The sequence below is a fragment of the Macaca fascicularis genome, chromosome 9 (assembly GCF_037993035.2).
Source record: "Macaca fascicularis isolate 582-1 chromosome 9, T2T-MFA8v1.1".
NCBI classification, from domain to species: domain Eukaryota; kingdom Metazoa; phylum Chordata; class Mammalia; order Primates; family Cercopithecidae; genus Macaca; species Macaca fascicularis.
The window spans coordinates 133,436,165-133,462,743 of record NC_088383.1 but is presented as its reverse complement, the minus strand read 5'-3'; the positions used below and the strand labels follow the sequence as shown (position 1 = coordinate 133,462,743).

The window sequence follows — 26,579 nt, the reverse complement described above, 5'->3', positions numbered from 1 at the left end:
GATAGTGTTTTACCATGTTGGCCAAGCTGGTCTTAAACCCCTGGCCTCAGGTGACCTGCCCACCTTGGCCTCCCAAAGTGCTGGGATTACAGGCATGAGCCACCGTCCCCAGCCCACATTTAAGGCTTGTGTGGGCAAAAAGTCTGCTCTAGAATGTAGCTTAGAGGTAACAAGCACAGGGTCCGGGGTCGGCCATGCCCAGGGGCGCTCCTGGTCCTATCAACACTCAATGGCTAGGGACAGCAGCTTATTTCATCTCTTGTGGCCTAACACCCCCACCTGCAAATCGGCAATGACCTGCCTAGAGCCCACAAGGTTGTAGTCAGAATTACACAAAATGGGGTACACAAAGTGCATGGCAATGGCCAATGGCCAGATAAAAAGTCCCTCCGTCTGTTCCATCAGTTGGTCCCATACAGCAAGCAGAGGCAGTAAGCACTGTCACCAGAAGCTCCAAAGCTGGAAAACGCTTCCTCTGCCATGGCCGCGGAATTCCCACACTTCACGAGAAGCGGAGGTAGACACTCCAAAGGGTCCTCGCAACCCTAGGAGCCTGCGATTCTAGAATTCTAGCTGCGCAGAACCCTGTGATTCTAGAATTCTAGGCTGTGCAGAATAAATCTGTGCAGCTTTCTGGAAACAACTTGGCAACATGCCTCAAGAACTTCAAAAATACTTGTTCTGTAACTGTATCCGGAGATGTCATCTGAAATGCACCAAGAGGCTCATCACAGCCCTACTATGGTGAAAAACCAGGAACAATCTAGATGCCATTAGCAGGGATCAGTTAGAAAAAAATTGCCCTTTCCAGCCCTGGACCCTACAGCCGCAGAGATGTTGATGCCTAAGAAGAACCAGACTGCTATTTATGAACTCCTTTTTAAGGAGGGAGTCATGGTGGCCAAGAAGAATGTCCACCTGCCTAAGACCCAGAGCTGGCAGATGAGAATGTGCCCAACCTTCATGTCCTGAAGGTCATGCAGTCTCTCAAGTCCTGAGGCTGCATGAAGGAAGTTTGCCTGGAGACACTTCTACTGGTACCTCACCCACCCGGGTATCCAGAATCTCTGTGATTACCACCATCTGCCCCTGGAGAGGGTGTCTGCTATCCCATGCCACAGCCATCTGGAGACTGGCAGGCTACGGCCTAAAGGTCCGGAGCATGACTGACCTGCAAGACCCACAAGAGGGGAAGACACCCACAGATGAGGAGACACCCACAGATGGGGAGAGACACCCACAGATGGGGAGAGACACCCACAGACAGAGAGGCACCCACAGACAGGCACCCACAGACAGAGAGGCACCCACAGACAGAGAGGCACCCACAGACAGGGAGAGATACGCACAGAGAGACACCCACAGACAGGGAGAGACACCCACAGACAGAGAGGCACCCACAGATGGGGAGAGACACCCACAGACAGAGAGGTACCCACAGGCAGAGAGACACCCACAGATGGGGAGAGACACCCACAGACAGAGAGGCACCCACAGGCAGAGAGACACCCACAGATGGGGAGAGACACCCACAGACAGAGAGGCACCCACAGTCAGAGAGAGATACCCACAGACAGAGAGGCACCCACAGGCAGAGAGACACCCACAGATGGGGAGAGACACCCACAGACAGAGAGGCACCCACAGACAGAGAGGCACCCACAGACAGGGAGAGATACGCACAGAGAGACACCCACAGACAGGGAGAGGCACCCACAGACAGAGAGGCACCCACAGGCAGAGAGACACCCACAGATGGGGAGAGACACCCACAGACAGAGAGGTACCCACAGGCAGAGAGACACCCACAGATGGGGAGAGACACCCACAGACAGAGAGGCACCCACAGGCAGAGAGACACCCACAGATGGGGAGAGACACCCACAGACAGAGAGGCACCCACAGTCAGAGAGAGATACCCACAGACAGAGAGGCACCCACAGGCAGAGAGACACCCACAGATGGGGAGAGACACCCACAGACAGGGAGAGATACGCACAGACAGAGAGATACCCATAGGCAGAGAGGCACCCACAGACAGAGAGACACCCACAGATGGGGAGAGACACCCACAGATGAGGAGAGATACCCACAGACAGGGAGACACCCACAGACAGAGACCCCCACAGAGAGAGACACCCACAGACAGAGACACCCACAGACAGACACCCACAGACAGGGACACCCACAGACAGACACCCACAGACAGGGACACCCACAGACAGAGACACCCACAGATGGGAGAGACACCCACAGACAGGGATACCCACAGACAGACACCCACAGACAGACACCCACAGACAGAGACACCCACAGACAGACACCCACAGACAGATACCCACAGACAGAGACACCCACAGACAGACACCCACAGACAGGGACACCCACAGACAGAGACACCCACAGATGGGAGAGACACCCACAGACAGGGACACCCACAGACAGACACCCACAGACAGACACCCACAGACAGACACCCACAGACAGAGACACCCACAGACAGACACCCACAGACAGACACCCACAGACAGGGACACCCACAGACAGACACCCACAGACAGAGACACCCACAGACAGACACCCACAGACAGAGACACCCACAGACAGACACCCACAGACAGACACCCACAGACAGGGACACCCACAGACAGACACCCACAGATGGGAGAGACACCCACAGACAGAGACACCCACAGACAGACACCCACAGACAGAGACACCCACAGACAGACACCCACAGACAGGGACACCCACAGACAGACACCCACAGACAGAGACACCCACAGACAGACACCCACAGACAGAGACACCCACAGACAGACACCCACAGACAGACACCCACAGACAGGGACACCCACAGACAGACACCCACAGACAGGGACACCCACAGACAGACACCCACAGATGGGAGAGACACCCACAGAGACACCCACAGAGACACTCACAGAGATACAGATACAGAGAAACACCCACAGACACCCACACACAGAGACACTCACAGAGAGAGACACCCACAGAGAGACACCCACAGAGAGACACCCACAGACAGAGACACCCACAGATAGAGAAAGACACCCACAGATGGGGAAAGACACCCACAGATGGGGAGAGGCACCCACAGACAGAGACACCCACAGACAGAGACACCCACAGACAGAGAGAGACACCGACAGAGAGACACCCACAGACAGAGAGAGACACCCACAGATGGAGCACTGTCACCCCTGGTGTCAATGAGAAAGCTGAGGCTGGGGCTGGGTCAGCAACCGAATTTCAGTTTAGAGTATTTGGTCGTGGATGTGGTCAGCCACCTCAGTAAATTATTTTTGCATTGAATAAACTTAAAAGCAGAAAAAAAAAAAAGAAAGAAAAAAATTACAAGAGGCCGGGTGCGGCGGCACGCCTCTAATCCCAACACTTTGGAAGACTGAGGCAGGTGGATTACAAGGTCAGGAGATCGAGACTATCCTGGCCAACATGGTGAAACCCCGTCTCTACTAAAAATACAAAAATTAGCTGGGTGTGGTGGCGGGCACCTATAATCCCAGCTACTCAGGAGGCTGAGGCAGGAGAATCACTTGAACCCGGGAGGTGGAGGTTGCGGCGAGCTGAGATCACGCCACTGCACCCCAGCCTGGGTGACAGAGCGAGACTCAGTCTAAAAAAAAAAAAAAAAAACAAGATAGCCACACAACAGATAACCATGCCCCAAGACATATCCATTTGCTGCATGCTAAGTCATTCACAAATATTGTTTGGCGAACAATAAAAAACGGGTGACAAAACAAGGTCAAGTGTGACACCAACGCTGTGAACACCTCCGTCCATAATGGTCTATTCGCACAGGAAGCCACTTGTGAGGACATACACCAAAATAGTGACAGGTGTTTTCCTCGTGCAGTGGGACTAAAAATATTTTCTGGTTTCTTCTTTTGCTCATCGGTATTGTCTAATTTTTCTTCAATGAACATGTGCTATCTCAGTGTAAGAAAAATGTTAAAAATAACCAACACTGTTTTGTTTAAGAAAGAGATGGCAAGGCACGTGCTAGAGGCTCAGATAAAACACTGATCACAAAATCACACCTTTACAGAGACAGTGATCTGTGGCCAGAGACTGTCAGTGCCCAGACTGGGTAGGCCTCAAGCCTATTTTTTACTAATTAGACAACCCTGGAGAGCATTCTCCAACATCCTGCTGCACCCTATGCAAATGCACCTTCTCCTTCTTTGCTCTAAATTTGGGACAATCAACACCTGGCCTCTGAGATCTCCAGAGGATCTCCATCTGCAGTGACACCCTCTCCTAGTCTAGACTCCACGTGGAAGCCTCATCAACCGGTTCCTGAAGACAAAGTGTTCCTATTTCCTAAAGAAATGATTAAAGGAGAGGAATAAAGAAATGAAGAGAGGGCCGGGCGCGGTGGCTCAAGCCTGTAATCCCAGCACTATGGGAGGCCGAGATGGGTGGATCACGAGGTCAGGAGATCGAGACCATCCTGGCTAACACGGTGAAACCCCGTCTCTACTAAAAAATACAAAAAACTAGCCGGGCGAGGTGGCAGGCGCCTGTAGTCCCAGCTACTCGGGAGGCTGAGGCAGGAGAATGGCATAAACCCGGGAGGCAGAGCTTGCAGTGAGCTGAGATCCGGCCACTGTACTCCAGCCTGGGCGACAGAGTGAGACTCCGTCTCAAAAAAAAAAAAAAAAAAAAAAAAAAAGAAATGAAGAGAGAAAGCATGAAAAAGGGAGGGAGAAGAAGGTCACCGGTGCTCCCCCCACATCCCCTTCTGCTTCCTTCTCTGCCTGATTCCACACGTCGGAGACTAGCACAGCCTCATCTAAAGCACTGAGAAATGACTTTCCCTGGAGCCAACTTACCCTTTTCCCAGTGATATGAGCACAGGATTTTCCAGCTCCATGAGCACCTGGAAGGCGTTATTCATGTTTTGATAAGAAAAGCTTTCTCCTGCGTCTGCGATTACCACACAGTTTGGGTTGGATGTGTCGATCTGATCAAATTCTGAGCGAACTCCTGGAAAGAGAGAGAAAGAGTGCAACGGAGCCCTGGGAGGATGTGGCCTACCTCCCCGTCTCCTACAGGGACACCTTTCATATGTCCTCCCCCTTTCTCAGATGCATTTCTTTCTGATCCTCACAGCTACCATGGGAGGTGGCCACAGAAGGGTGTTATTCCTATTTGACAGAGGAGGGAATCTGGCTCCTCACAGAGGCCTTATGAGGAGAAAGGTGGACCCACCCAGGACCCTCCATCCCAATACCGCATCAGCCCCAGGAGCTCCCTGAGGTCACTATCACAGGCAGGAAACCCACAGCTTTGCAACTAAGAAGGAAAATCTGCTCAGAAGACACTGAGAGCCTGCAGCAAGAGGAAACGGGGCTGCCTGCAAACCTTGGAGGGTTGGCACTACTGGTCCCAAACTGTAAGAACCGTTGACACGGCTGGGCGCGGTGGCTCAAGCCTGTAATCCCAGCACTTTGGGAGGCCGAGACGGGCGAATCACGAGGTCAGGAGATCGAGACCATCCTGGCTAACACGGTGAAACCCCATCTCTACTAAAAAATACAAAAAAAACTAGCCGGGCGAGGTGGCGGGCGCCTGTAGTCCCAGCTACTCGGGAGGCTGAGGCAGGAGAATGGCGTAAACCCAGGAGGCGGAGCTTGCAGTGAGCTGAGATCCGGCCACTGCACTCCAGCCTGGGCGACAGAGCGAGACTCTGTCTCAAAAAAAAAAAAAAAAAAAAAAAAAAAAGAACCGTTGACACATTTCAGGCGACCCCACACATATGTCCTGAAGAAAAAGCAGAATTCCATCCCCACAGGCCCAGTTCACCAGCTCCCTCAGGAAACTCTCTTCCTCCTTCTCCTTCTTTGTCTTCTCCCATTTTAAATTAAAATAGGAAAATTTGCAAGGATACATCAAATCATTGGCTTTGTGTCTTCAGATCCTAGAAGAAACATGCTGTCATATCTCTTAGGATTAGATGTCGACCTTTCTAAATTAAAAATAAACTGAGGGCAGGCATGGTTGCTCATGACTGTAATCGCAGTACTTTGGGAGGCCAAGGTGGGCAGATCACCTGAGGTCAAGAGTTCGAGACCAGCCTGGCCAACATGGTCAAAACCCTGTCTCTACTAACAATGCAAAAATTAGCCCAGCCATGGTGGTGGGCACTTGTAATCTCAGCTACTCAGGAGGCTGAGGCAGGTGAATCACTTGAACCTGGGAGGCAGAGGTTGCAGTGGGCTGAGATTGTGCCACTGTATTCCAGCCTGGGCAACAGAGTGAGGCTCTGTCAAAAAAAAAGAAAGAGAAAGAAAAGAAAGAAAAGAAAGAAGGAAGGAAGGAAGGAAGGAAAGAGAGACAGAAAGAGAAAGGAAGGAAGGAAGGAAGGAAGGAAGGAAGGAAGGAAGGAAGGAAGGAAGGAAGGAAGTGAAATACCCAATGAGATCCCATTTCATACCCACCAGAATGGTGAGAATTAAAAAGACTGATAACACCAAGGTCTGGTGAGGATACCGAACAGCTGCAACAGATGGAAGAAGTGTAAAATAGTACAATCCATCTGTAAAAAAGGTCTGGCAGTATTTTATAAAGGTGAACATACACGTACCCTATGACCCAGTAATTTCACTGCTAGGTATTTACCCAAAATAACTGTGTAAGAATGTTCAGAACAGATTTGTTCATAATAGACTAAAACTGGTAACAATCCAGGTATCAACAACATGTGAATGGATAAACTGTAGTCTGTTCACTCAATGGAATACTATTCTGCAATAAAAATGAACAACCCTGCTGATACAAGCAACAATATGGATGAATCTCAAAAACATTGTGTTGGGTAAAAGAAGCCTTACACAAAACATTACTGTGATAGAAAGGGTTAATTCAGCAGGACTAGGTTGCTCAAACCCTGTATATTCCAAAAAAGGCCTGTCTTCAGGACTGGCTTCTAGGAGATAACCTCTGAACCACGGCAATGTCCTACCTGATAAGAGGGGTTTTGTATGCTCGAGGCCTTGGGCCCTGCTCTCTCAGTCTGGCCAGATCATTTATGCTAACAGCTTGGATTATGGTGAACACCTGTTTGTGTATGTCTGAAGCCCTGGCCGAGCTGTATCAGTTTGGACTCTGTGGGGCTGGAGACTGAGTTGCTAAGGTCAGTCACGCAGGTGCCAATGTCTACACAAAAACCCTGGACACTGAGGCTCCAGTGAGCTTCCCTGGTGGCCAGTGCTTCCCACGTGTTGTCATACATCATCGCTGGGAGAATCAAGTCTGCCCAGTAGGACTCCACTTCGAAGGGACAACTGGAAGCTCACTCCTGTCTTCTCCTAGACTTTGCCCCACGTGTCTCCTCTCTTTGCTGAATTTAATCTTTATTCCTTCATGATAATAAGTCTAACTGAGAGTAATACTTTTTCGAAGTTCTGTGAGTCCTTCTAATGAATCATTCAGCCTGGGGGTAGCACTGGAGGCCCCAGTACATTTATATACTGTATGATTCTATTTCCATAAAATTCTAGAATAGGAAAACTTATTTATAATGAAAAAAACCCAAACACTGGTTGCCTCTAAGGGGACAGGAGGTGCAGATCGCCTGGGCAAGGCGCGAGGTAGCTGTCAGAGCTGTCAGTGATGGGGATGGTCTAGCTCTTCACAGGGCTGGGTTCCATGGGTGCATGTATTTGTCAAAACTCAGCAATAGTACACTTGAGGTGTGTACATTTCATTGTATGTATATTTTACATCAACAGGAAAAACTGTAAACAAATACCGAACTCTAATGATATGCTGAAGTGTTTAGGGGAGTATACCTGTGTCTGCATTTTACTCTGAAATGCATCTAAATAATAACATGGACAGACAGATCGAGGGATGGACAGATATAAAGTGAAGAAAATATCAAAAAATGTCATTGACAACCTAGGTGAAGGGTATAAAACTATGCCAAGTAAGGCAGGGGGCGGTGGCTCACTCCAGTAATCCCAGCACTTTGGGAGGCTGAGGTGGGTGGATCACCTGAGGGCAGGAGTTCAAGACCAGCCTGGCCAACATGGTGAAACCCCATCTCTACTAAAAATACAAAAATTAGGCAGGTATGGTGGCACGCACCTGTAACCCCAGCTACTTGGGGGGCTGAGGCAGAAGAATCGCTTGAACCCGGGAAGCAGAGGTCACAGGGAGCCAAGATCATACCACTGCTATACTCCAGCCTGGGTGACAGAACGAGACTCTGTCGCAAAAAAATAAAAATAAAAAATAAACTATTCCAAGTAAAAATTACTTGAACTTTGTTGTATGCTTGAAATTTTTCATAGAATGTTAGACAGAAAATCCACCAATGATTGAAAAAAAAAATTCCAAGTTTGAAAACAAGGGTCTAGTTATTGAAAACACGGATGCAGGATTACAGCTGAGGAAGGGCATTCATCCTCCCTCCAGCCTCCCAGCTGTGTCATCTGCTTGTCTGATTCACTGGCCAAGGCCACCCTCCAAGCAGATGCCCACCTCCCTCTCCTGCTGGCTTCTTCCAACTCTGTTCCCAGGTCCAGCAACCCTTTTCTGAAGGATAGGGGAAGATAATTTTTCTTAAATCTTCTTTCTTTGAAGACCATGTTCTAAAGACACTAGCAGGGATCCTAAATTACGGAGAAAGTGTTTTGAGAAACATGATTTCTAAAGGCCGGGCATGTCAGCCTTCACTGGCACCAGGTCTATGAAGTCAACATTCAGGCTTTACAGGGGGTACCCGCCACTTCTTGAGAGCCCCCGCCTTGCCCTGGAAAGGAAAAACCATGCTTGCCTCTGCCTAGTGGTTTGTAAAAAAAAAATATCAAGTGCAGAGGAAGGAGAAGGCGCAGTGGACCAACGGAGAAGTGTCTGGAATTGCTAATGTCTCCTCTTTTTAAATATTCAGGAGGCACCAGATAATATTGTTCCTTCTGCTTCATTCCAAAACAACCTCCCCACTGAGGGTCAAAGGGGCTCTCTGTTCTTGCATTCAGACTAAAATCAGGATGCAAACCTTGTTCCTACAGCCATTTGCAAACTGCTCCAAAGAGCAGGGCTGGTTTTCACATAGTTCAAGGCTATGGTGCCAGACGTTAGAAGCTATGGACCTCAATGTAGCTTCTCACTGATACTCTCTTGCTCTCTCTCTCTGTCTCTTTCTCAACAGGAGCTAGAACTCCACCCCCTTGACAATTCCCTGGTCCCTTGGTCCATCCTAGATCAGGAAAGAGAGCTTAGGATGTTCCTCCCAGGAGCCATCCAGAGCCTGCTCTAAGGACCCTCTGGTGTGAGGCCAAGGAATGGATGGGGCTGGGTCTTAACTTGCCCCCCAGCCCCCAGCAGGAAGTCTCATAAGGTTTTTGCACCCCGCCCATGAGTGGTGGTGGCCTAGCTCAGTCAGCGGTCCAGCCCAGTGAAAGAGGCCCTCTGCACAGCCCCCACCCTGGGAAAGGGGAGCTTTCACCCCCGTGAGGTCCTGGTGCCCAGCAGGCCTACCGTCGTGGATGAGCAGGTATGGTCGCAGGCCTCGCTCCTTCAGGATCTGGCAGGCGGCCGGTGCCGGGGCGGTCACCTCCCCCTCAGAGATGTCAAATCCCAGCCTCCGAAGCTGCCCCACCAGCTCTGCCCGGGACTTCTGTGACTCATTGGTGCAGAACCTCACCTTCAGCCGGGAGCCCTTCAGTCTGCAGCAAGGGAGACACAGGCCCGGGTAGTCAGTACGTGGAGTGTGGGGCCTCTGAAGGAGGCTGCGCGGTGCTTCTCGGAGGGCATCCAGCAAAGTCCAGAACAGGCCAGGCCACTGCGAGCCCCTGAGGGGGCCCTGGCTGACCCCGGGTGTGTTCAGACTGAGATTTCTGAGCCGAAGCAGACCCCTTCTCAGAGGACCCCATACCATGCCCCAACTCTTTCCATCCTCACTGGACTTCATACACCTGAGGCTCCCTGAGGTTCCCCACCTGACCTCCCTTTTCATTGCCTCTCCCCCTGCCTGGGATGCAGCTCTGGCCCCCCGCATCTCCACCTGTGCCACTTCTTTTTATTTTTATTTTTTTTTATTTTTGAGACAGAGTCTCGCTCTTGTTGCCCAGGCTGGAGTGCAGTGGCATGATCTCAGCTCACTGCAACCTCCATCTCCCAAATTCAAACGATGCTCCTGCCTCAGCCTCTAGAGCAGCTGGGATTACAGGCACCTGCCATCACACCAGGCTAACTTTTTGTATTTTTAGTATAGACGGGGTTTCACTGTGTTAGTAAGGCTGGTCTCAAACTCCTGACCTCAGGTCTCCCAAAGTGCTGGGATTACAGGTGTGAGCCGCCGTGCCTGGCCCACCTGTGCCACTTCTACCCAGCCCCTGAGAGCCATGCAATACCTCCTCTCCACAATCCTGCTCAGCCTGGCTAGGGGCCACCTCTCAGTGTCCACAGCTATTTCTCTGTCCCTTTCCACCACACTTAGCATTTCCACTTGTAAACGAGCTGCACACATCTACGCCTTACTAACTCTGGATCCATGTTTCCCAGAAAGTACAAAGGCAGATGGCCCAAGACAAGGTTTGTCTTCTCATCACTGTCAATGGAGAAAGGTTTGCCAAAGTCATCAGGGACACCAACTATTCCGGAATGGACAGACAGGACCTGGACCCTGCTCAAACCCAGCCTGGAGGTCTCATGAACTTGAGGATGCTGCCACTGACCCGCGAATCCAGGCTGCACCTGGGCAAGTTCTCAGAATGCACCAAACGAAATAACATCCACCCTTCTGCAAACTGTCACTGAGCGCCTACTATGTGCCTGGCACTGGCCTGGTGCACAGAGCTATAATCGTGAGCATGGACAAGGTCCTGGATCTCCAGGCCACTATCCAGGCTGGGGTAGGAGGAGGGCACCAAACAAGAGACCCCACGAAGGAAGGGCAATTTGTGACTGATAAGAGAGAGGCACTATTGCAGAACACAAACAGGGTGAGCAGACAGAGGGTGACAAGGTGGGGTAGGAAGGCCAGGGGAGGCCTCCCTGGGGAAGCAAGAGAGACAGCCAGGATGTGGTGCTTCTGTGCAGGGAGAGCAGGCTGCAGGACCTGGTGCCCACCAGGAAGGGACCCGAGCACGTTAGAGGAACCTGCAGAGGAGGGTGGGGTGGGTCACTCAGACCTGGGGGGAGGGTGACAGGCCGGACCTGGCTCCCTCACCCAGATCACAAGAGCCCTCCCTGGACAAACCGGCCCCAACAAGGCAGTGGTCATATCTGACATCTGCATCAAGCTGCAGTGTGGACTTGTGGAAAAGACATCAAGCTGCAAGTCCAAGGGCCGAAGGTTTTAAGAAACCCTAGTAAAATTAATCAGCCATGCTAATTGCATCCGGCGCTGTTCTCAGACAGGTCCCGAAACACACACATTTCACTGAGCTCCAAAGATGCAGACGTCTTGGCTCTTCACCTGTTCTTTCAAACTGCATATTTTTTACAGTCTAAGCAAAACAGCAATACAGTGTTAAACGTGTAATTTAAAATTTATAGAAAATACACATAGAGAGGAGGCATGTGCTCAAGTTTTGTTTACAGATGCGGCCCCAAGGAAAGGAATACACGCACATTCAACCCAGTTACTAGAACTACAGCTTGAAATCAACTTCCATCTGAGCAAGTGAGACCCAACTAAAAACTCAACTCAAACTGAACCCAGAGTGAATGGCATGTATCCATGTTATGGGTGAGGGACTGAAGCCCAGAAATGTCAAGGGCTTTCTGTTCCCCCTCTTGAGCCTGAGACTTTGGAGGTGGAGCTGATATCTACTCACAGTGGAGTCAGGAACAGGAAATCGGCACTCTGGAGCTCTCCCGAATAGTGGGGAAAGGACACAGCCCAGGGTGGGGTCTTAAAGACTGGGGATTCAGGCCCAACTGGAGACCTGAGGGACGGACAAGGAGATGGCAGGAAAGGGCAGGCCAGGTGGTGGGAGGGGCAGCCCACCTTGCGCACAGGCAGGTGTGCACTGGCCCCACCCTCTTGGATAGAAAGAGCTATCCGAGCAGCGTGGGGTATGTGGAAGGTGGAGCCAGAAAATGAGGCTGGAGTGGAGAACCACTGAGAGGGCATACAAGGCAGAGCACGGTGGCTCACGCCTGTAATCCCAGCACTTCGGGAGGTTGAGGTGAGTGGATCACTTGAGGGCAGGAGTTCGAGACCAGCCTGGTCAACATGGAGAAACCCTGTCTCTACTAAAAATACCAAAAAAAAGAAAAAAAAAAAAAATAGCCGGGTGTGGTGGCGGGCACCTGTAGTCCTAGCTACTCAGAAGGCTGAGACAGAAAAATCGCTTGAACCCAGCAGGCAGTCACAGTGAGCCGAGCCACTGCACTCCAGCCTGGGCCACAGAGTGAGACTGTGTCTCAAAACAAAAACAAAAACAAAAATACAGGCAGATAAGCCAGGCATGATTCCCCACGACTGAGGGAGGGCCCCAAATACAGCCCTGAGTGGTAGTGACAGCTATTGGGAAAAGGTGGCAGGACTCAGGCCGATGTCCCCTCCTCCCACCATCCTGTGTGACATTGCCACACCCTGTCTGTTTTTGTTTATAACACTAACCAGTGTCTCCAGTCATCTGATTTATGCATCTGTTGTGTTTCTTACTGGCCTCCGAACTCCAGGAGTTTAGGCATGAATCTGCTGGGGTCTCCACGGCATCCCTGGGGCTTCCCACAGGGCTTGGCACTGCACAATCCCCCATAAACATTTGCTGAACGACTGACTGATGGAGAAGTCTAAATGACCTCACCCGCGAATTCCCTGAGGGTGTCCTGAGCGTGCAGCCTCCTTACAACCCCCACCAGAAACAGACAGGCCTCAGTGATGAAAAACATGTTTCTGCGCTGAAATAAGCCTCCAGACCCCCAGTGTTGGAGCTGACAGGTGCAATTTAGGAAGAAATGTGTAGATCTGCTGACCACATAGTGAATGCAGACAAGAGGGCGGCAACGTCTTCTTCAATAGCACAAGTGATTCATTCCTTTCTTACTATTTGTCTTTCCTAATCAGAGGTTTATGAATTATCAATTATACTTAGTGGTTAATTGCCCTTCATAAAGATAGCTTTTTTTTATTTTTAAATTAGGCAGTTAATATATTGTAACTAATAGCATCACCTTGTACATTATGGATAGATCTCCATTGATTGGCACCTGGAATGTGTGACTCGCACCCAAGTTAATGGAGCAGTTGAGTGAAGAAGTGCAGGGGGTCCCCGGGGACTAATTATTGCTAATGAATGATGATGTGACCTTCTCAGAACAGTGAGCAATCGATGGGACAGTGAGATGACAGTGCCTCACATCTGTTATTCCCAACACAACTTCAGATGTGGATGAAAGATGAGTAAGTCACAGAACTCACTTTGGGACTCTTAAGCCACTGGCCTCCTTTGAAATGCCAACATAAGTTCATTCAACCTATATGCTCTTATAATATCAAGTACTAGTTTTAGAGATGAAATCTGTCCCTGAAAAATCTGATGTGAAATGCTAGGGTAAGTGCCCTCCCGTTGGGTTCTGTCTTTCTGTGCCCTGGACCACACCCCCCTTTGAGCCGTCACCAGAGACCCATTCTGATCACCAGGGACCAGCCCTAGGTTGCCTCTTCCTTATTTTAAGTTACTGAAAATAAAGTATGCACTATTGTTTAAAGAGTAAAATATTAATACAACATTACACTGAGCCTTGCCTCTGGATAAGGACGGTGGTGTCACTCAAGATCCATGATCTGATTTTGTCCTCGTGCCCAAGGTATTTGCTGTCCCTTAAGCACATCCCCAAGGGCCAGGTGCCTGGCTCACAGGTGGCCCTCAATAAGTCGTACCCACTGGGCAAATGAGCCTATGAGGCAAGAACCATTATCTCCACTCTAGAAGGAGAAGATGGCGGCCTCAGGAGACAGAGACCTACCAAGGTCACACAGCTTGTAAGCAGCAAGGCCTGTGAGCCCAGACAGGGAGTCCTAACCCCCAATGTGACTGCATCTGGAGATGGGGCCTTTGTGGAGTAATTCAGGTAAAATGAAGGCATAAGGGTGGGACTTCCTCATGATAGGACGTGTCCTAGGAGGAAGAGACACCAAAGAGCACTCCTGCTCTCTCTTTCCATGAATGCACAAAGAGGCCGTGTGAGCACACAGCAAGCCGGCACCTGCTTACAAGCCCAGAAAAGGGATCTCACCAGAAACTGGCCATGCTGACCCCTGATATCAGCCTTTCAGCCTCCAGAACTGTGAAAAAATGAACGTCTGCTGTTGAAGTCCTCCATCAATGGCACTTGTTATGGCAGCCCAGGCCGACCAGGACAGCTGAGGAAGCAAATCCTTGTTATCCCTCAGTGGGGCCTGCCACAGGATGTCACAGACTTGGCCTTGGGAGGCACGGAGTACAAGAATTCCAAAATATCAGGAAAGCCCTAGTCAGGCACAGCTCCAGGACCCCAGCAAGCCTTGCAAAGAGCTGCATCAAAAGCCCCTGCAAAGAGGGACAAGCCCAGCTCTGGGATGGGCTGTTTCCCACCCCACCACCCAAGAACCTTGGGGAAGGGGCCTTCTGCAGGGTCCTGGCTGTCAGACAGCCCCTCTGAGACCATGGCCCCCACCTCAACACGCTGCCTCCTCCCCAGGAGTCCCACGAGAGTGGGGATTTGCTCCCATTTCCTGTGGCCAAACTGGATCTTTTTTTTTTTTTTTTGAAACAGAGTCTCACTCTGTCAGCCAGGCTGGAAGGCAATGGCACAATCTTGGCTCACAGAAACCTCCTCCTCCCGGGTTCAAGCTATTCTCCTGCCTCAGTCTCCCGAGTAGCTGGGATTACAGGTGCCCACCACCATGCCCAGCTAATTTTTGTATTTTTAGTAGAGATGGGGTCTCACCATGTTGCCCAGGCTGGTCTTGAACTCCCGATCTCAGGTGATCCACCTTCCTTGGCCTCCCAAGGAAGGCCTGGAATTACAGGCGTTAGCCACCGCGCCCGGCCTAAGCCACCACGCCCGGCCCAAACTGGATCTTTGAACTGACCTTTACCTCATCTCAGCAGGCCAGGAGGAGCCTCTGAGTGACAACGTCGCCTGGGGCAATTACCGAGCATCAGATGAACCGGCCCTTACAAATCACCTCGGACTCTCCACATCTGCTGGCTGTCGGCATCTGCCAGGAGCACTCACCCGCAAATAATGAAAACCCTCTCATTACTGTTCCACAGCAGGTAAAGTGTTAGGACAATTATTGGACATCCTGAGTGACCTTGGGACAGCTCAATAGCTGGCCTTCTGGGGACCGCCGAGGGTCTTGAGGCTGGAAGGAGCAGGGGCTCCCTCGGAGGGGAGGCTGGGCAGGAGGTGGGGGGGCGCAGGAAAAGGGCAGGATGAGCCCCTCCCAGCTGGACCCCCTGCCCTCCAGCCCTGGTACTGGTCACCTTTGTGTGACCCAGAGGCCCTCACAGCACCCTGAGTCCTTGCCTTCACGCTCCCCTGGGGACTGGCCCTGATCATCCTACAAATTAGGGTTCACATGCCTCTTTCTCCCGGAGGCCCCAGAGCCATGCACCCAGGCAGGTCCCATCCTCCCAGCTGCGCTCACACTGCCCTTGGTGCTGCTCTGGTCCTGCCATCACCACCTCCCTCCTCTGCCTCCTCTGCAAGCCCGGGGCTCGGGGCCCGGGAGGGCAGGGCTCTGTCTGCTCAGCACCCCCACCATGCCTGGTGCCCAACCACAGTGGAGCCAAGGTCAGCAGCTGGGGACACCCTGGCACAGGACCAGCCCCATCCTCAGCGACCAGAGCCTTGGTTTACCAAGAGAGGAGTCACCCCAGCATCTCCTGTGTAGGGATGAGGGGCAGTGGGCACCCAGGTCAGGGTCTCGGAGGCCAGAGAGGGGCCACCAGGTTCTCAGGAGTACATAGGGCTGCAGGGAACCCTTGGGGTCAGTGTCATCAAAAGGCTCAGGTTGGCAGCTCATAGGTCAGAAGGGCTGTCTGGCCCACAGAGTGAGGCTGGAATTTGAGAAATGTCATCTCACGGGCTCACAGGTGCCGAGACTGGCAGGCGGTGACTGGCCCTTTCCTGCAGCAACTTTGCCGGATGCTCTCAAGAATCCCGTCCAAAATCTACCCAGCACAGTACCCAGTACCCAGCGTAGTAGGTGCTTTACTGGGAGAAGCACCTAACTGACCAAATTCCAGATCTGATGGGCCCACTTGGTAATGGAGAAATTCACAGCCAGAGGAAAGGGGTGTGGAGGCAGCGGGGCAAAGGGGTGGAGCGTTGGTTCCCAGGGAGCGGGATTGGGAGGGGCAGCACTTCCCCACATCAGACTTCAGACTTCAGCCTCCCTAACTCCCAGCCTGCTCCTGCCTCCCAGTGCCACGTCACAGACATCACCTGGTGCACTGGAGGGTCCCTATTACTACTGAACCAGTGCAGAGAAATACAAGCTCAACACCTCAGTTTCCTCAGGGAGGGGAAAGGACATTGACCACCCCCTTTCCCAGGGGTTGTAGTGAAAGGAGATGCAGGCGCAGCACTCAGCAGCCCCAGTGGCACCGAAACGTTTGTTTTGTTTTGTTTTGAAATGGAGTCTTGCTCTGTTGCCCAGGCTGGAGTGCAGTGGCACGATCTCAACTTACCACAACCTCTGCCTCCCGGGTTCAAGTGATTCTCCTGCCTCAACTTCCCGAATAGCTGGGACTACAGGCGCGCACCACCATGCACGGCCAATTTTTGTATTTTTAGTAGAGACGGGGTTTCACGATGTTTGCCAGGCTGGTCTCAAACTCCTGACCTCGTGATCCGCCCCATCTCGGCCTCCCAAAGTGTTGGGATTACAGGCGTGAGCCACCGCACCTGGCCTTGAAATGTTTTTAATAACGGGGCCTCTGGGCAGTGCTAGCCACTGTCTGATTTTCAGATCTTCAGTCGCTGTCAGCAATGGAGATTGAACATGCACGTTTGGAGAACTGAAACCCACAAAGTGCTCATTTCCTCCAAAACTCCAACTTTCCAAAACAGAAGGTCGAGCAGGAGCCCCGTAAGCAGAGCAGAGTTTTTTTTCAATAGAAATAGACAGTTATTCACATACGCCCCGGGGATGCCCACGCTGATGTGGGGATGAGCCCACCCTGTGCCCCGCACCATGATGCACACCAGCTTGGGCTGGGGGACAACCTGCAGGTAGGAGTAGCAACAGATCGGCATCTGTCCCCCAGGAGTGGGGTCTGGCTTCCCACCCTGGCGCGCGCACAAGGCTCGTGGAGTCTTGAGCCCCAGCCATAAACAGTGTGATGGTGGTGCCCAGCCTTCCAGCTCTCCAGGGCTGTCATGAAGGAGACGAGGTAAAGGCTACACACAGCAGAGACGCCATGGGCCCTTCGCACGGGGCAGGCCTCACACTGGCTCCAGCTGAACCTGCTGCACTTGCTCCTCCTTCCAGCTGACGGGCCAGGGCAACACTAGCAGTGAGGCGGGCAGCCAGCTGCTCCCTGGCCCCTACCCGCGGACCCTTCCCCATGGTCTGCTAGACGCTGTTGAGCAGCTGCACACAGTCTTGTGTCATCAGTGTCCAAAGTTTGAATGGAGAGAAGAGACGCAGTGACGCAGGAGCTGGGCCCTAGCTGGGCCTCCTGGTCTTGGTCAGCTGGGCAGTGACCTGAGCGGGGCGGCAATGAGGTCACGCTGGGGCAGGCCCCCAGCTAAGGCCCTTATAAAACACGCAGCACACCTTCCCGTACCTGCGCCTCCTCACATGCCCGCACAACTCCCATCTAGAGTGTTCTCTGAAGTGCCTGTGCCACGGAGCCCAGATCACAGGAACATGTTGATCCCATGAGCATCGATGTCCCAGGAATCAATAAACACAATTTAGAATCAAGTGCATGGGAATCGGCAGCCAGAGACCTTGGAGACCACATAGCTCGAGTGGCTCACTTCACAGAGGGGGATACGAAGGCCCAGAGGGACAGGAAATGCCTCGTGGCACATGGGGCTGGAGGGGTGGGGATCCTGGGTCCTTTCTTCCACTCCTCAGCCTAGAAGCCTCAGCAGCAGCCCCACGTCCCCGAGGGCCACGGCGGCTGCAGGGGACAAAGGCCAGGCCTCTGTAAGGTGGGAGCTTGGCTCAGGAAGCAGATGCACCTCCTCCCTGTATGACTGTGGCTTGTCACCTAACCCTCTGCAACCTGTTTCCTCACCTGTAAAATGAGGCACTAACAGTAGCTACTAGACAGGGCTGTCATGAAGATCATATTTTTTATTTATTTCTTTTATTTTATTTTTGAGACGGAGTCTCACTCTGTCGCCCGGACTGGAGTGCAGTGGCACGATCTCGGCTCACTGCAACCTCTGCCTCCCAGGTTCAAGTGATTCTCCTGCCTCAGTCTCCCAGGTAGCTGGGATTAAGGGCACCCGCCACTATGCCCAGCTTATTTTTTGTATTTTTAGTAGAGATGGGGTTTCACCATGTGGGCCAGGCTGGTCTCAAACTCCTGACCACCGGCTCATGCCTGTAATCTCCAGCACTTTGGGAGGCCGAGGCAGGCCAGGAGTTTGAGACCAGCCTGGCCAACACGGAGAACAACATAGTGAAACCCCTTCTCTATTAAAAATACAAAAGTTAGCTGGGTGTGGTGGTGCACACCTGTAATCCCAGCTATTCAGGAGGCTGAGGCAGGAGAATCACTAGAACCTGGGTGGCAAAGGTTACAGTGAGCTGAGATGGCGCCACTGTACTCCAGTCTGGGCGACAGAGCGAGACTGCATTTCAAAAAAAAAGACAAAAAAAGACATGAGAAGCACCTGGCACATTTCGAATACTAAATAAATGGCAGTAATTACTGTGGTGGTGACAATGACAACCACGTATCTGACAAACCCAGTGTTGGGGCAGGTACATTTTGAGAGGAAGCCAGGTGCCCGGGGAAGCAGGCCAGCAGGAGGAGCCCAGAGTGCATCGCCCAGGGGCACCTTTAGGAAGAGGAGGAAGTTGACACCAGCAGGGAGCCCAGGGCGAACTGAGCCCCAGCTGTGGCTACAGCAGCGCCTAGTGAGTGGCTCCTCCCCCACCGAGCCCCACCGGCATGTTCACGTCAAATCCTCTTGACAATCTGAGAGGTGGGTTCAAGTTTCCACTTACAGATGGGACCCGCGGTTTGGAGATGGGACCTGTGGTTTGGAGATGGGACCTGCGGTTTGGAGGGGCTCAGTGACTTATCTAGGGACAGAACTGGGATGAGAATCCTTTTATGTTAGCCTCATGGAAATATAAACAGATGTGGACAATACAGCTCCGTGAGCAGAACTGTGTGCTTCGGTTTAGCATGTGCGCTGAGTTCAACAACTACAAGACTTCGTGTGGCCGGGCACGTTGCTTCATACTTGTAACCCTAATGCTTTGGGAGGCTGAGGTGGGCAGATCCCCTGAGCTCAGGAGTTCAAGACCAGCCTGGGCAACATGGCAAAACCTTGTCTCTACTAAAAATACAAAAATTGGCCAGATGCAGTGGTGTGCACCTGTAGTCTCAGCCACTTTGGGGGCTGAGGTGAAAGGATCGCTTGAGCCCAGGAGGTTGAGGCTGCAGTGAGCCAAGATTGTGCCACTGCACTCCAGCCTAGGTGACAAAGTGAGACCCTGTCTCAAAAAAAAAAAAAGGTCTGCTTATTGGCAAAACAACCCACTCTTCAAAATTATTTGCCCCTTCAACAACAAAATGCTTCTTTAGCTCCTGGATATGGAATAAGTACAACGTTGGCTTTTATCTCCTCATAGTCTAAGGTAAAAAGGAAAAGAAAACAAAAACTTAAAAAAAGGAAAACGTTGGCATTTGTTTGTTTTTGCTTTTTTGAGACTGAGTCTCACTGTATTGCTCAGGCTGGAGTGCAGTGGCGTAATCTCAGCTCACTGCAACCTCCACCTCCCAGGTTCAAGTGGTTCTTCAGCCTCCTGAGTAGTTGGGACTACAGGTGCACACCACCGCACCCAGCTAATTTTTTAATATTTTTAGTGAGATGGAGTTTCACTGTGTTGGCCAGGCTGGTCTTGAACTCCTGACCTCAGATGGTCCACCTGCCTCGGCATCCCAAAGTGCTGGGATTACACGCGTGAGCCACCTGGCCCAGCCCAAACGTTGGTTTAGGAGAAAATATTTCACTTAACTCTTACAGCCTTGGTACAGGAATTACACATAGGAAACTGGGGCCCTTGAGGCGCAGCCATAATGGGGTGACAGAAGGCTAAAGGACTTCCTTGAGGCCACATGGCAACTATGGGGCAGAGCTGGGATTGGAAACCCACGTTCTCACAGTAGAGTTGGCACCTGGCACTTTATGTGACCGGATGAAGCTTTGCAACAGGTAAGATGTGGTGCCTGCCCTGGCAGAAGCAGCAGCCCTCACTCCTTCTCGAAAGGTGTCTGAATAAGTCCTCTCACTTCTGTGAGTCTTACCTTCCTCCTCTACAAGCTGGACAGCAACGTGCCTGTCGCCGGGCGCCTGGGAAATCACCCTGCACACCACAGTGGGCAGATGTGGCACTGCTTTGCCAATATGGATTCTTGTACATTGTGGGGCACTGGGGGTAGGAGCAGGATTCCATTCATGAGTTTTGTAACTTGTGCCACACTCACTTCGTAATTGGCCAAGGGCTTCTAACCAGAGGCAGCACCTGCAGGGTAAACCAATAATCCTGTGCCAGACCCACCCTGGCTGCCCTTGATTTTCACAGGGCGACCCCTGCCAACCAAGGCTGAGATCAGAAACTGAGAAGCAGACCTTACTCCTGCCATTAGAGCCACGGCAAAGCCTCCAAGCAGCCATCAGATTTTCCTCAGTCTCCTTCCATACAGTTCAAGTTTGTGATTCTGTTATGACTCTACCCTAGATATATGGGGGTGGCTGTGTTTCCTTTCTTTGTTTTTTCTTAACAAAAATGTAAGTTTAGGCTGGGCGTGGTGGCTCATGCCTGTAATCCCAACACTTTGGGAGGCTGAGGTGGGCGGATCACCTGAGGTCAGGAGTTCAAGACCAGCCTGGCCAACATAGTGAAACTCTGTCTCTACTAAAAATACAAAAATTAGCCGGGCGTGGTGGCAGGTGCCTGTAGTCCCAGCTACTCAGGAGGCTGAGGCAGGAGAATCGCTTGAACCCAGGAGGCTGAGGTTGCAGTGAGCTGAGATCGCACCACTGTACTCCAGCCTGGAAGACAGAGCGAGATGCGTCTCAAAAAGAAAAGGAAGTTTATACACATTATTCTACAGTTTTTTCACTTGGTATATGCAGCACTCATGTCATATAAACTAATGTCAGCCCAAACAGAGTGAACTCATTCTTTCATAGCTGCCTAACAGTCTGAAGTCTGGATAAACCAGAGCGCATTCACTCATCCCTCCTAATAAGCTCACTTCCAGCACTCACATAAACTTCTAAGCATATACACTGTGTCGTGCAGTTCACTGCCGCAGGCCTCAACATGTTTTTTTTGAGACAGAGTCTTGCTGTGTCACCCAGGCTAGAGTGCAGTGGCAAAATCTTGGCTCACCCCAACCTCTGCCTCTCGGGTTCAAGCAATTCTCATGCCTCAGCCTCCCGAGTAGCTGGGATTACAGGTGCACACCACCACACCCACCTAATTTTTGTATATTTAGTAGAGACGGGTTTTCACTAGGTTGGCCAGGCTGGTCTCAAACTCCTGACCCCATGTGATCTGTCCGCCTTGGCCTCCCAAAGTGCAGGGATTACAGGCATGAACCACTGCACCCGGCCCAACATTGTTATTCATAAAAACACTTCCTTTTCATCAATTGACCTCAGAAGAAACATTATAAATTTGAACATAGAACACATATTCCATTCTGAGCTAGGCACGGTGGCAGATAACTATAATCCCAGCTACTGGGTAGGCTGAGGTGGAAGGACTCCTTGAGGCCAGGAGTTTGATACCAGCCTGGGCAATACAGTATGATCCCGTCCCTATTAAAAATAATATACTATTCAAACATCATTCATATATATATATACACACACATACATATATAGGTGTATATCTATGTGTATATGTGTGTGTGTGGGTGTGTATGTGTGTATATATATATATTTAATTTTGGAGTTCTACTCAAAATTTCATTTGGTTGCATAAGTGCTCTGAGGCTACAAAGAATTCAAAACCCCTGACCCTGGGATCCGCAAAGAGTCTCCAGCCCCCAGTGACCTGTGTACTATCCAAACACGTGCCTTAGGCAATGGTGGGGCGGTGGCATTCAAGAGTGAAGGGGCGGGTGCCTGCACACCTGGACAAGAGTCAGGGAAAGCTGTGTCTCAAAATCCTCTGCACTTTTGAGGAATACAAAGGAAAAGTATGTATCATGTCACCCTGGGGAAGTGACTGGGACTTGGTCTAGGACGGAGGGCTTGGACTTTTCACTCCATATATCCACTGGCTGGTGAGAATGTTTACATAAGGAGGCCGCCTATTTCTTATGAAACTTAAAATGTTGAAATGACAGCTGAAATCACAGAACCCAGGAATGGAAGAGCACTGGCTCCCATCTCTGAAGACAAAGTGCTTCACCTCCTGACGGCAAATGGGACCACAGGTGACGACAGCACGTTTTCAACAAACACCCCTTGTCCAAGGTCCAGGTTGCATCAGGAAAGCTCCTGTTGGCTTAAACAAATGGCCCTCTCCCTGCAATGTCCCGCCAGACCCCTCCGGCAGGTGCCACACCGCGTATGGGGGTTGGATGAGGCAACACAGATGAACCTCCAGCCCAGGCCCACAGCCCATGTTAGTATTATTGTTGTTGTTGTTATTGTTACTATTGCTGCTACTCCCAGGGACCTGTGTCCCTAGGGCCGGATGGTGCCAGGGAAGCCAGGCCTGAAGGAGGGGATCCTGGGGTGCCAGGACCAGCTGGACTTCAAAGATCCCCTGGCCCTGGCCTTCGCTGCTCCAGACCTGCTGGGAGCCACCTGCATTTTATCAGGATTCCCAAGACACCCGCACACACAGGGGATTGAGAGGTGCTACTGGAGGGAAGGGCTGTGGGCCTGGCCCCATAGCACCAGGGCGATCGGGGCGGTCCTGGGTGGGAATTGCTTTATAAGGCTGCCCTGGGCCAAGCCTGCTTCCTTCCGCCGGCTCCAAAAAGGCCAGGCCAGGCCTGGGCTGGGCCCAGCAGATGTGCTTTAGTGGCCCGAGACAGGATGCAGTAAATGCCCACCCTCTTTCACATGCAGATGCCTCCCAGCCATAGGGCCAGGGCCCCGAGGCTGGGCCTCTGCACCCCTCGCTGTGCCCGGCCCTGCCTCTGAATGGCTCCCCTCGGGGAACCCAATCCACCCATGAAAGGGCTTCAATAAAGAGCCTGTTGGGGGGATGCAGCAGGTTACAGATGTCCCCTGGCCTGTGACCACGCCCACCTCCAAGCCCTAGAGCAGCAAGTGGGCCCGGCCTGGCCAGCAGCACCAGTGTGGCCTCAGAGGTTTGGGCCTCCTGCTCCTCCACCTTAGCCCAGATGCCTGCCTGGCTGGCTCCCCCAGCATCCTCCAATCCTGGCTCCCTCGCCATGGGATCTGCGAGGCTAGGCACCCAGCCCTGGGCTCCCCACCTCGCTGCATGTCTCAGATGCTCTAGCCTTCCCTAGTGCATGCTGTCACCTGCTGGTCCCACACGACTGCAGCATCGGCTCCACCAGGGCACAGGCTGCCATCTGCCTGTTCACTGCGGCACATCCCCAGGGCCTAGGTTGGTGTTTTTAGTACAGCAGAGGCACTCAGTACATGCTTGTTGAGTGTATGAGTAAAGGAATGAATGCATGAAAAAAAATAAAAAGGAATAAATGAATGAATGTGTGTGTGTGTGCATCTTTAATGAGGGTTCAGCAACCTTTTCTACTTCTGCCAGTTTCTGAATCTCTCCAATGTGTGGTCCCTACTTTGAAAAGAGGAAGCCCCCCGACCTCAGGGGCTGGAGTGAAGGGAAGGCGGGTGGTTAAGCACCTGCCTGGCGCATGACAGGCCTCCCTCGATGCAGGGTGACTGCTGTGGCTGCGGATATTATTTTTAAAACCTGAGCTTCTACTCCCCCTGTGCTCCGTGGCCCTCAATAAAATCGGAGGACCCTTGTCACCACAGAAAATCCAAGAAGAATGGTGACAGTGTGTCACCCCTCGCAGGCTCAGAGAACAGACAATACTGCCAGAGAGCCCACAGTGCCGGGAGCTACCAGGGAGGCCTGTGTTCCCCCTGCCCACCCTAAGACCACCCCCCCCATCACACTTGTCCCTCTGCGGTGGCTGGTCTCGCCCCAGGAACTTCCTCTGAGCTCCTGCAGGACTTCAAAGCAGCTGTGCATATCAAGGAGGCCACAGCATGAAAGGCGCAGGGCACCTCGCCCCGGTGGCTGCGGGCCACACAGGCTTCACCTGGGCAAGCAGGGCCTGCTCCGCGAAGGCTTCCTGGTTCAATCACCAGGCGAGGAAAACAGGCGTCCTGTACCTCTGGAAAATCCCCAGGGAAAATTCCAAAAGCAGCACATTTTCCTGGAGGGGGAGCTTCCTGCACCACCTTCGCAGCCACTTTGGGCACCTGTCACAGGCCCCACAGGCACGCAGGGGAGGGTGTAGGAGCTTCCCAGGCCCTGAGCGTGATGATCTGGCCCCAGAAGCACTGGGCCGGAGTGGAGGGGCCTTGCCCTTAAAAGCCAACAGAAAGGCTGAAAGGGGCTCTGCCGAGAGCCGAAGGGCCCGCCAGTGTGGGCGGAAACAGGTCTGTGAGTGCTGGACAGCTCAGCGGCCCCTTCACGAAAACCCCACCAAGAAGTCTGTGTGACTGGGGGCCAGCGCGAGAGGCCATAAAGGTCACTTGAGAAGGCCCCCGTGGACAAGGCAGGGCGTGGGGACTTGGTCCTATGGCATGGGAAGCCACAGGGTTGAGAGACCAGGCCATCAGTTCTGCAGGCCCACAGACAGCACAATAACAAAACCCTCCAGATCACGGGTATGATGTCCCCTCACCCAAAATAATCCCATATGCTTTTGGGAAGGGAGCTTTTAGCCTCTCCCAGCTACGTTAACAGGATGTATTACATTTCGGGATTATTATATTGCTGTTAGATGTATACAGTGTAGTTGCCACCAGAGACACCCCCAGCTACATAAATCTGCAGGAGCCAAAGCAAATCAAAACAAAACCCTCCTGGCGATCGATCAGTCAGAAGACGCCAGCCCAGAACCCACAGAAGGTAACAGAACCCCTTCCAATGTCACAACCTGGACTCTGCACATGTCTGTTGGACAGTTCTGTATCAGGTGGGGGCCGTCTGCTCAGAATAAGCTGTTAGAGAAGGCTGTGATGTTTCCCAAGAGCCCCTTCTCCCTCAAGGATTCCAAGTAGGGGTCTGGGTTGGGCAGGCCAGGGCTCAAACTGTCCCTGGGGGGCTGGGCATGGTGGCTCATGCCTGTAATCCCAGCACTTTGGGAGGCCCAGGCGAGTGGATCACTTGAGGTCAGGAGTTTGAGGTCAGCCTGGTCAACATGGTGAAACCCCGTCTTGATTAAAAATACAAATATTAACCAGGCAAGGTGGCAGGCACCTGTAATCCCAGCTACTCAGGAGGCTGAGGCAGGAGAATCGCTTGAACCCGGGAGGTGGAGGCTGCAATGAGCTGAGATGGTACCAACGCACTCCACCTTGGGAGACAGACAGAGAATCAGTCTCAAAAAAAAAAAAAAAAAAAAAAAAGAAAACTTGCACGTGGAAGCATACCTGTGGTCCCAGTTATTTAGGAAACTGAGGCAGAAAGACTTTTTTGAGCCTAGGAGGTCAAGGCTGCAGTGAGCTGTGATCGTATCACTGCACTTCAGCCTGGGAGACAGATCAAGATCCTGTCTCAAAGAAAAAGAAAAAGAAAAGAAAGTGGTCTTCAATGTTACACTGTTGTGTAACACCAGGCCAGGAACCTGGCATACATCATGAGCCATCATGATACCCACCCCGGGACCCCCGCCCTGCCCCCTCTCCACCCTGCCAGTTGTTCCGGTCAGACACTGGAAACCACCCTTTATTTCAAGTTCTCCCTGACCCCGACAATACCCCACATGTCAGCAGGTCCCATAGGTCCTGCTTCCAACACACCTCTTTAATTCATGCCCTCCTCCCCATCTCCATTGCCCTCTACCCAGTCCAAGCCCCACCAGCTCTCCCTGGACCACTAGAACCATCTAGCTGGTGACTCTGCGTCCTCTCTGGCTCCTACCCTTCTACCAGCCTATTCTCTACACTGCAGCCAGAGAGATCTCCTTGAAATATTTTAATTAAAAAACAATTTTTTGGCCGGGTGCGGTGGCTCAAGCCTGTAATCCCAGCACTTTGGGAGGCCGAGGCGGGCGGATCACAAGGTCAGGAGATCGAGACCACAGTGAAACCCCGTCTCTACTAAAAAAAAAATACAAAAAATTAGCCGGGCGCGGTGGCGGGCGCCTGTAGTCCCAGCTACTCAGGAGGCTGAGGCAGGAGAATGGCGG

General features: G+C 52.0%; 1 protein-coding gene across 14 annotated transcripts in view; it reads right to left on the bottom strand.

The window, feature by feature from the left end:
• The window catches only part of LHPP (phospholysine phosphohistidine inorganic pyrophosphate phosphatase), a 167,089-nt gene that overhangs the window by 122,489 nt on the left and 18,021 nt on the right, over positions 1-26,579 (bottom strand). For all 14 annotated transcript variants that reach the window (XM_074003029.1, XM_074003033.1, XM_074003031.1 and 11 more), the window contains 2 exons: positions 9,535-9,722; positions 4,881-5,034 (listed from right to left, as the gene is read on the bottom strand). In XM_074003029.1, the coding sequence (XP_073859130.1) occupies positions 4,881-4,945 (65 nt within the window). In that variant the 5' untranslated portion in view covers positions 4,946-5,034; positions 9,535-9,722. The remainder of the gene's footprint in view (positions 1-4,880; positions 5,035-9,534; positions 9,723-26,579) is intronic.